Source organism: Triticum dicoccoides, chromosome 5A (assembly GCF_002162155.2).
Source record: "Triticum dicoccoides isolate Atlit2015 ecotype Zavitan chromosome 5A, WEW_v2.0, whole genome shotgun sequence".
NCBI lineage: Eukaryota > Viridiplantae > Streptophyta > Magnoliopsida > Poales > Poaceae > Triticum > Triticum dicoccoides.
The window spans coordinates 588,273,606-588,282,557 of record NC_041388.1 but is presented as its reverse complement, the minus strand read 5'-3'; the positions used below and the strand labels follow the sequence as shown (position 1 = coordinate 588,282,557).

At 44.0% G+C, this 8,952-nt stretch overlaps 2 protein-coding genes across 3 annotated transcripts; one reads left to right on the top strand and one right to left on the bottom strand.

Moving 5' to 3' along the window:
- Window positions 1-1,557: 1,557 nt before the first annotated feature.
- Window positions 1,558-5,487, top strand: LOC119303107 (transmembrane emp24 domain-containing protein p24beta3-like). Its single transcript, XM_037580195.1, has 4 exons — window positions 1,558-1,936; window positions 3,794-3,980; window positions 4,164-4,271; window positions 5,053-5,487. Exons 1-4 carry the CDS (start codon window positions 1,718-1,720, stop codon window positions 5,184-5,186), a joined length of 648 nt encoding a protein of 215 aa, XP_037436092.1. The 5' UTR covers window positions 1,558-1,717; the 3' UTR covers window positions 5,187-5,487.
- Window positions 5,488-5,856: 369 nt separating this feature from the next.
- LOC119303106 lies at window positions 5,857-8,551 on the bottom strand. Of its 2 annotated transcripts, none has more exons than XM_037580192.1 (7): window positions 8,419-8,551; window positions 7,574-7,903; window positions 7,368-7,487; window positions 7,116-7,271; window positions 6,577-6,749; window positions 6,275-6,380; window positions 5,857-6,185 (listed from the first exon to the last, which is right to left on the bottom strand). In XM_037580192.1, the coding sequence occupies exons 2-7, from the start codon at window positions 7,814-7,816 to the stop codon at window positions 6,156-6,158; spliced, it is 828 nt and encodes a 275-aa protein (XP_037436089.1). In that variant the 5' UTR covers window positions 7,817-7,903; window positions 8,419-8,551; the 3' UTR covers window positions 5,857-6,155. The 2 variants fall into 2 exon arrangements, with proteins under 2 accessions (XP_037436089.1, XP_037436090.1); XM_037580193.1 differs by having other exon boundaries at window positions 8,413-8,536.
- Between the last annotated feature and the right edge of the window lie 401 nt (window positions 8,552-8,952).

Sequence of the window (8,952 nt, the reverse complement as noted above, 5' to 3'; positions counted from 1 at the left end):
CTTTGGGCGCAAGGAAGCTTATATTCAGAAAAAAATCGTGTTAAAATCTCAGCGCAATCGGAGTTACGGATCTCCGGGAATATAAGAAACGGTTTTCTGCCAGATCTGAGGAACGCGAAACAGAAGAGAACAGAGAGGGAGATCCAATCTCAGAGGGGCTCCTGTCCCTTCACCGCCATGGAGGCCATGGACCAGAGGGGGGACTCTTCTCCCATCTAGGGGAGAGGCCAAGGAAGAAGAATGAGGGGGCTCTCTCCCCCCTCTCTCTCCCGGCGCCGGCACGCCGCCAGGGCAATCACCATGATGGTGGTCTATACCAACAACTTTGGCGCCGTCAACACCAACTCTCTCCCCCTCTATGCAACGGTGTAACACCCCTTCTCCCTGTTGTAATCTCTACTTAAACATGGTGCTCAATGCTATATATTATTTTCCAATGATCTATGGCTATCTTATGATGTTCGAGTAGATCCGTTTTGTTCTATGGATTAATCATGATCTTGGTTGGTATGAGTGTATATTTTATTATGGTGCTGTCCTACGGTGCCCTCTGTGTCGCGCAAACGTGAGAGATCTCCGCTGTAGGGTGTTGCAATATGTTCATAATTCGCTTATAGTGGGTGGCGTGAGTGACAGAATACACAGACCTGAGTAAGTGGGCTATTGCGAATGGGAATAAAGAGGACTTGATACTTAATGCTATGGTTGAGTTTAACCTTAGTGATCTTTGGTAGTTGCGGATGCTTGCTAGAGTTCCAATTATAAGTGCATATGATTCAAGTAGAGAAAGTATGTTAGCTCATGTCTCTTCCTCATATAAAATTGCATGAATGATTACCGGTCTAGTTATCAATTGCCTAAGGATAAATGACTTTCTTGTTGACAAAAGCTATCTACTTTTATTACCTTGCAATTTACTCGTAATTTTATTCTCGCAAAGTACTCATAATTTTGTTCTTGCAAAATAGTTTCATTCAAGGGCAGTGATGATGAGTTCGAATCGTCCTTAAACAGATCCTTGCTCACTCGCCATGATGAAGCCACCATCATAATGACCTCCAACGCAGCAGCGAGAAAGGAGATAATCCATCTGCAGCGAGCGCCGGTGAGAACCAATCCTTCGATAGGCAGCACCATGCCACCATATTCAGGAGAACCACCACCGCTAGCCATCAGACGCTGCTCGCACGCACCAGCATCACACCTCTCACCGGCATGTCGCCGGTAACCGGCACGACGCCAAGCTTCTTTAAGAAAACACCATAGCTAGCCCTACTATGTTTGGCGGAGCACCGAGCACCTCCCCCATCTCCTCCTTGTCCGCCACTTGGCAACACTGTGGCCAATGCGTCTCCTTTATTCTCTTTACGTAATCACTCAAAGGCGCCTTTAAACGGCAGCTCAAGCCTCAAGGAGGCCACGCAGTCAGACAACGCAGCCACTCGCAGTCACACGGCCACGTCGCACAAACTCCACGTCGGCATGTTGCACTATTACGCAAATAGCAGAGTCCTTTATTGCAAAAACACGCGACATCTGCCCCCTCCCCGTCTGCAACCTTGCCCTCGTGACCTCCGTCTCGCGTGCCCTCCCCTCCCTCCCCTCCCCCGTCGTGCGCGACCGGAGCTCGCCGCCCACTCCCCGTGAACCCCAGCCCTAGACCAGCGGCGCTGGTGCTTCTGGTGCGAGCGTTGGATCAGCTACCCACCGGCGGGCCATGGCGAGGTGGCGGCCGGCGATGCTGCTGGTAGCGGCGCTGGCGCTGGCGCTGGCGGCGGCCGCCGGGTGGCGGGCGGAGGCGCTGTCGGTGACCGTGACGGACACCGAGTGCATCCACGAGTTCGTGCCCTACGAGGGCGACTCCGTCTCGGGCAACTTCGTCGTCGTCGACCACGACATCTTCTGGAGCTCCGACCACCCCGGCATCGACCTCACGGTACGGCGCCCGGCCGATCCCTCCACCTCCTGTCGCCTACCTTCCTCCTGCGCCTGTTATCTGGATACGACGGTCTGGAGTTAGCTGGGTTTATGGGTTGTTTTATTAGTTGGGATCTGAGGGATTGGATCGGGAATCGAGTGGGAATTGGGGCCTCCTCGTGGGATCTGCGGCTCGTGGTGCGAAATACCTGCGGCGATCTGGTGATCTCAAGTGATGTCGATCAGTAACACCTTTGCGATTTAGGTTACTTTTGATTGTCTAGCTTTAATTCGTTCCTGTTGTTGATTGATCGTTCAGTCGATTCTGTTGTGCTCTGGCTCAAAGTCCGGATCTTTGGAGGAGATTTGGTGGATTGTTGCACTTTTGTCATACATTTGCCTTAGCAAGCTACCGATCATTCAGGCTGGATGGATTACGTGTGGATCCTCAGAAGATGCTAATTTATGTGTGGGTGGTCTATTATATGATTTGGTTATTTTTTCACTGGAGAAAACGTTGTATTAATCCTTTCGCACTTATATTTATGTATTCATGATTCCTTGGTGTATAGAAGTCAATGAACCTACCGTACTTCCCCAACAGCAATAGGTTTTCTTTACTTGAATCACAGTTAAAGGATCAGTTCTCAACTTATCTTCATTTAGAAGTAGCATCTGAACTACCTTTCACTGTTTAGAGGTATTATATGCTTGATAATTGATGTGTTTGTTTATCTACATGTAAAATGGTTGTCTTCTCTGGTTTCCTTTGCATTTGCATGCTTTGTTATCTGGTGTATAAAGGACAATAAGACTGACATCTGGATTTAATTGACAATCTGATTCAGTCAACCTGTTTATTTAGAATTTGCTTTCAACAAATGCAGACTCAAGTAGAGAACCCAGGCCGAACTGGTCAGCAAAACACTGAAATATTTTGCTACAGTGATTCAGTTTTACTAAAACAACAAAACAGTTGAACTCGGAAAAAATCACATCAGTGGAGAAGGCTCCAAAGAGTTGCTTCCTGTCATGCTGGGATGTTGCATAAGCAGCAAACGTGGGAAAACCTCTTCCCAAAGTTTAAATGGCTAAATGACCTGTTTTGTAGTAGAGGGCAAAAATCAATTCTTACCCATTATTGTCTAAGATCTGCAAATTAGAAGCCTGTTTGTGCATTACTATTAGCAGTGAGGAATTCCTACAGTTCTCTTTGGAAGAAGAAACCTGTAAAAATTTTGTTTGGAACTCAGACGTGTATGTTTTTCATCCTACTTGGTTGAGAATAATGCTAAATGAATTGGTCTTGCAGTATTGCTAGTTAGCGTAGGCATTTTGTAGATGATTGATGAGGCAAATTAAACATCAACTTGTTTTTGCTTCACCTCGATACTAGCATCAGCATATGAACACAGTTGACTTCACTCCAGCTATATTAGATGGTTTATAGTTCATGTGTTGAGAAAAATGCTGGTTTGTTTTACGCCAGTGCATATATTATTTGTTTCTCCTTATGACCAACAATGCTGTTGGCTACTGGAAAATATTGGAGTCCATCCTACATAGTGTATTACTACTCTGATTTTCTTACTTTGGCTGGGATGTGTCATTTTTGTTTCCCATGTGAAGAATTATTTATTTCTTAATAAAGTTGATCTATTTCGAAGACTTATCCACTCCTCTTTTCTTCATTTACTTTGTTATAGTATACATACTAGCAAAACTAATTTTGCACTGGTTGCATCTGTTATGTTCACTTGTGAAATATTGAATTGTAAGCCTGCATTTTATGTCAGTACCTAAGTATATTATTACGTTCACTTAACAATCCATCAACTTCTTCTGATAGTCCATAGTGCATTTTCCATCAATGTAGGTAACTTCACCAGGTGGTAACACCGTATATACGATGAAGGGAAAGTCTGGTGACAAATTTGACTTCAAAGCTCCAAGGGGTGGAATGTACAAGTTTTGCTTCCATAATCCATATGGGGCACCTGAAACTGTTTCTTTCTACATTCATGTTGGGCACATACCCAATGAGCACAATTTGGCGAAAGATGGTCAGTGTACTGACTGTCCCTTGAGATTTTCAGCATCTGCCTATTCTTTTAAAAAAAAATTGTGTGTATTGAGCAACGATCAGTTTGATTGGTTTATGTGATCTTAGGCTTGCTAGTTCATCAAGATATCTGTTCTCAACTTCTGATTCCTTCAGTTTTAACACTTTTTTGTTCCTGTTCCAGAGCACTTGGACCCTATCAATGTGAAAATTGCAGAGCTGAAGGAAGCACTGGAATCTGTCACTGCTGAGCAGAAGTACCTAAAAGCACGTGATGCTCGTCACCGACACAGTAAGCTTCATAAACTTTCTTCTGTAGATGTTATCTAGTGATTTTGGCCTTATTGTATGGCCCTGTTAACCATGTATAGAGTACATAAATTTCCTGTGAGTTTACTCTGATCCACCCAGTACTTAGACTTTTTAAGTGAAGTATGATACTAAACTAAACTGCAAGAGGCATGACGTCGGCTTGATGGCAGCCATGCCTCATGGGCAGGGATGAACTAATGAAGGAGATTTATTTTTATAGAGGCAGTAGACTCCTAAAGATAAGATGGAGATAATTCCTAAAGCTATCAACTAGTCAAAGGGTGTCAACTAAATTTCTAAAGCTAGCAACTAGTCAAAAATACCCGAACTTCTGAAGGAAATGCACTAGGACAGTTGGAACACTTGCATGTGCATGGTTTCTTAAGTGGGGAGGCAGTGACTAATTTCCATTGGAGTTTAAGCCTCCTTCTCTCCAGTTATACTCCCTTGTAGAATTGGCATATTTTCTTTTACCCGCACCATAGCAGTGTGTCGTTCAATGGTGACTACTTGATCTTGAATAGGGAACAATATTCAAACTTATTTTGTTTAACCTGCCTATCTCAGTTTCTTTCTTTAGTTTGAAAAACACCAGAGTCAAATTAGACACCGAGAATAACAGGGGAATTATTGATATTTAACACATCCAAGCTGCCAAGGATACTGCTCATTATCCTTTTATTGCTTTGCTGTCTTTACATTTACCCTATCTTCATATGATTTTTGTGATGATGGTGATGTTCATGGCCAACTGAATCCAGCAAACGAGAGCACCAGAAGGCGTGTCATGTTCTACACGATGGCAGAGTACGCGGCTTTCATGGCCGCCAGTGCGTTGCAAGTCGTTTACATCCGCCGCCTGTTCAGTAAAAACGTGGGATACAACAGGGTCTAGGGCACCGTCTACTTCAAGGCATGGCAGCAGCAGGTGGCTCCAACAGGGAATGTTTTATGTCATATTGTAGCTTTTCACCCCTTTTTTTTGGTGTTAGTCTGAAAATACTCTTTAATTTATATCACCATGTACCTTTAGCAGCAACTATCGTGAAATGTGAAGGGCACTTGTGGGACATAGATACATAATTAATCCTCAGAGTCTTCATCATATTGAAAGGGAAAAAAAGGGTGTCGAGAGTACCGATGATGTGCTATGAAGTTTGTAAATCCTGGTATAAAGTTCTGGTTCTCTCTTATTCTATCATGTCTTGGTCCAGGGGCAGGGAATGGGCTAATGGCTTGCGATGAAACTGCGTTGATCTAGCTGAGCCTCATGGGGTGTGATTTTTGTGTCCATTATGCCAAAAAGCTTCGAAATATCATGGATGGTAAACTCTGTTTACAGTGTCAAAATGTCCTGGGTATTTATTGCTTCTCTTTTGTGAAAGGTACACTACACGCAAATGAAACTTTACAAGACATGTTGTTTGTAAAGCAGCTAACGTGCTAATAGTTAGAAATCCAATGACAGTAGTAAGTATTGTGAGCCCATTTGTTTTGTACAAAAGGAGAAGTGAAGTAATCTGCTAGCGCTAAAATCATAACGCCAGAAAGACCAAGACAAATTCTTGAGGAATTCGACGCATGTCTAGCAAACTAAACGGCAAAAAAGTGTGCGAACCAGAGAGGTGTAGCAGTCACATACATGTTCGGTTCCATTATATCGTAGCTGAAGACGAAGATTTACAGCAGCTGTGGGTTCTATATACATGTATTTACCAAATATTTCACAATCTTCAGTGCAATAGACCTGTTTCTTCAGTACATTCACATTAGAGAAAGAAGAATCGTCCCTGGCTTTGGATGTGGCATGGGTTCTGTAGACTTGCAGGCCTTTGTATGATCATATTGCTTGCTCTTCCCTCCATCACACTCTTGGCCATTGGGGGCTGACTACCTACAGAGTTGAACAAGAACCAGGCAAACCAGTGAGGATGTAATTTCACTTGACTAGTTTCCAGAGATTCAATGATTGCTGCTACGAACCTCTAATGTACTGAAAACTAACTGCATCCGACTTGCTACTAGCGATGGCTCCTCCGAACTGCCTGTCACAGCCATCTGTTCCAGCTGCAATGTTTTCACTGGTAGCCTGCGTCGAAGTTTCGTCCGCGTTGGATTTGATCAGTAGTGAGTACTACCTTTGCCCCTTAATATAAGACGTTTTTGCAGTTCAAATTGAACTGCAAAAACATCTTATATTAAGGGACAGAGGGAGTAGTATATAATACTGTATAGGATATTATAAGATAAAAGAAAGAAAGCATCGACAGATAAAACATTCTTACCATGCCATGCCCTTGGTGTAGTAAGCGTTTGCTATCAGGGCACAAAATCCTTTCCACTGATGCAAGACATCCGCCGACACCGGTGGGGTGGTAGACCACCTGATGACCGTCGGCTGTGGCGTGCACAAGATTGTAATGAACACTATACTGAGCCACAGGATGCACTCCTTTACCTATGGTTAATGAAAAAAAAATCATCGTTGAGACTTGAGACGAATGGAAACGAAATGCCCGAAGATCTCGTCAAGGGTTTTTGCACAATGAACAATGTCCTCTACTGGGCTATATGATACCATATGTCAAACTTCATATATCTTGCCAATGTCACTTATCGGACTTCATCTACCGACAGTCATTAACAGATTCAGAAGAAAGTAAAGACATGGTGACAGAATGGATCAAAGCAAGCTCATTGGTTTGAGTGTAAAACTGTGAATACTTCAGAGCAGAGCATAGTTGCAATGCAAGACATATGAAGATAAAAGATACTGTAGTGAAAAAGCTGAAGCAGACTAATTTATATATTTGAGCATGCTAACCTCAAAAGAACGAACTTTGAAGCTCAAGCTTGTTCCTCCATAGGATTGCAGGCCTTCGATCTTGACACCAGAATTTTTTATATCCATAAGTTCCTTTCTAAGCCCCTCTTCTGTACAGCCTAGGGCATATGCTTGCACCCCAGCACTAACAAACCCCTGCAAAACATTAAAAGGCGACATAATGATTACAGACAGAAGGTATGTCAAGAACACCAGTGAAGAATCTCAACAAGAACCAACAAGAACCAATACTTTTATGTTATCTCCACCTCCTCGATCAATGACATTCTTATACTGCTTGAACAGGCTGGTTGCTATATTACGCGACGAGCGGAAGTCCTCGTCCGATGAAGCATTAACATGAAACCGATGCTGCGCCCAACACAATCGTTCGAACGTAAACAAATAGTGATTGAGTTTTGAGAAGAATAGGTGGTCAGTGGAAAAGCATACCGTACCAGCCAGTGCCGTGTAGTTCTCTCATTTAAGCTTCTCTGAAGATAATGGCTGACTCTGGTAAAGTTAACTCTGAAGCTGGAAACAATGTGTGGTTTCTGTACATGATGGTCTTCGACGGAACTACAAATTGTGTTGCAACCCAATAAATTGCTACACGAACCAGCGGCGTTTTTCGGGAACGGTTTCAGCTCTTGGTAAGCACCGGGCCTGACGAACAGAACGGGTCCGTGTAGCGTCGGCATGGCTGAACGCTCATCAAGCTGCGGCAAGCTGCTCACGCATTTCTCCAGCAACAGGAGAAGATTTCAGAAGCCGCGGGTAACTCAAATCTACAATAGAGAATGATTTGGTCAGCCAAGAGACAGGTGCTCAGGGCTCCAAAACTACTATATCTTCCTAGGAAATTGCAACAAAATAACTGCTAGTACTCACAGAAACCCTCTCTATTTCTTCCAACGATTACTGAATTTAAAGTCGAAATTTTACAAGCTACTGCAACACTCTAACATACTGCTTCATCGTAATAATATGAATTGCCCTGTCGATCTGGTGCTAAACCAGATGTCGATTACATTACTGCGTCACACCTAGTGATTGCTTAGCATTATAGTAGGATATGCATAATCAGTAGCTCATGAAAGGTCCACGCACAAATCCGGCCATTTCTGGACAGTCGACAACCCAGCCTAGTGAAAATCTTGGAAAGGACACGGAACAGAAATCCCAACCCCAGACAGCCAAATACTCAACATGCCGGATCGGACAGATACAGATAATCAATCCGTTCAACCGGAACTAACTAAAATGACAGAGAATTAAAGCGGGGCAGGCGAGCAACCATTACCGCCGGAGGAGGCGGGGAGCGACCGGAAGCTGGCCTGAGAATCCGCGGGAAGACGGAGAAGGGGATTGTGTGGTGAGGAGGTGAAAATAAAAACACCGTGGAGGGTTTGCTGGTTAAAAGAAGGGCGACGGAAATGCTGCGGAGAAGGGAGGGGAAAATTCAGGGGCCACGAGAAAAAACGACTGGCGAGGCGAGCGGCGACGTGGACCCCGCGGAAAGCAGCCCATCGCTCTCGCTGAATCTGTTTTTAGTCGTGGCCCGTTCGTAGCCCATGAGAAGCTCTTTTTTTTAGGGACATGAGATGGGAGCAACTAGTTAACGAGCGCTCCTTCGGAAGCCTCGCAACAATCAGCGTCACTTCGCGTATTCTCAGACATTCGCCACGTGTCGCGCTCTGGACGCTTCCTTTGAATTTTGTTTTTTTATTTTTCTACACGCGTTTTTGGCTTTTTAAACGGGTTTTTTCCCGATTTTTTTGGACATTTTGGTTTTCGCCCAGTCTTTCTTAGCTTTTTGATCAAAAAAATTTCGAAT

Excerpts from the sequence above, each read along its gene's own strand:
- LOC119303107 (XM_037580195.1), top strand. The coding sequence starts at position 1,718 with ATGGCGAGGTGGCGGCCGGCGATGCTGCTGGTAGCGGCGCTGGCGCTG. Across the intron at positions 1,937-3,793 it reads ACCCCGGCATCGACCTCACG|GTAACTTCACCAGGTGGTAA; the intron begins GTACGGCGCCCG and ends CCATCAATGTAG. Across the intron at positions 4,272-5,052 it reads TGATGCTCGTCACCGACACA|CAAACGAGAGCACCAGAAGG; the intron begins GTAAGCTTCATA and ends AACTGAATCCAG.
- LOC119303106 (XM_037580192.1), bottom strand. The coding sequence starts at position 7,816 with ATGCCGACGCTACACGGACCCGTTCTGTTCGTCAGGCCCGGTGCTTAC. Across the intron at positions 6,750-7,115 it reads TCAAAGTTCGTTCTTTTGAG|GTAAAGGAGTGCATCCTGTG; the intron begins GTTAGCATGCTC and ends CATTAACCATAG. Across the intron at positions 6,381-6,576 it reads TACACCAAGGGCATGGCATG|GCTACCAGTGAAAACATTGC; the intron begins GTAAGAATGTTT and ends ACTTCGACGCAG.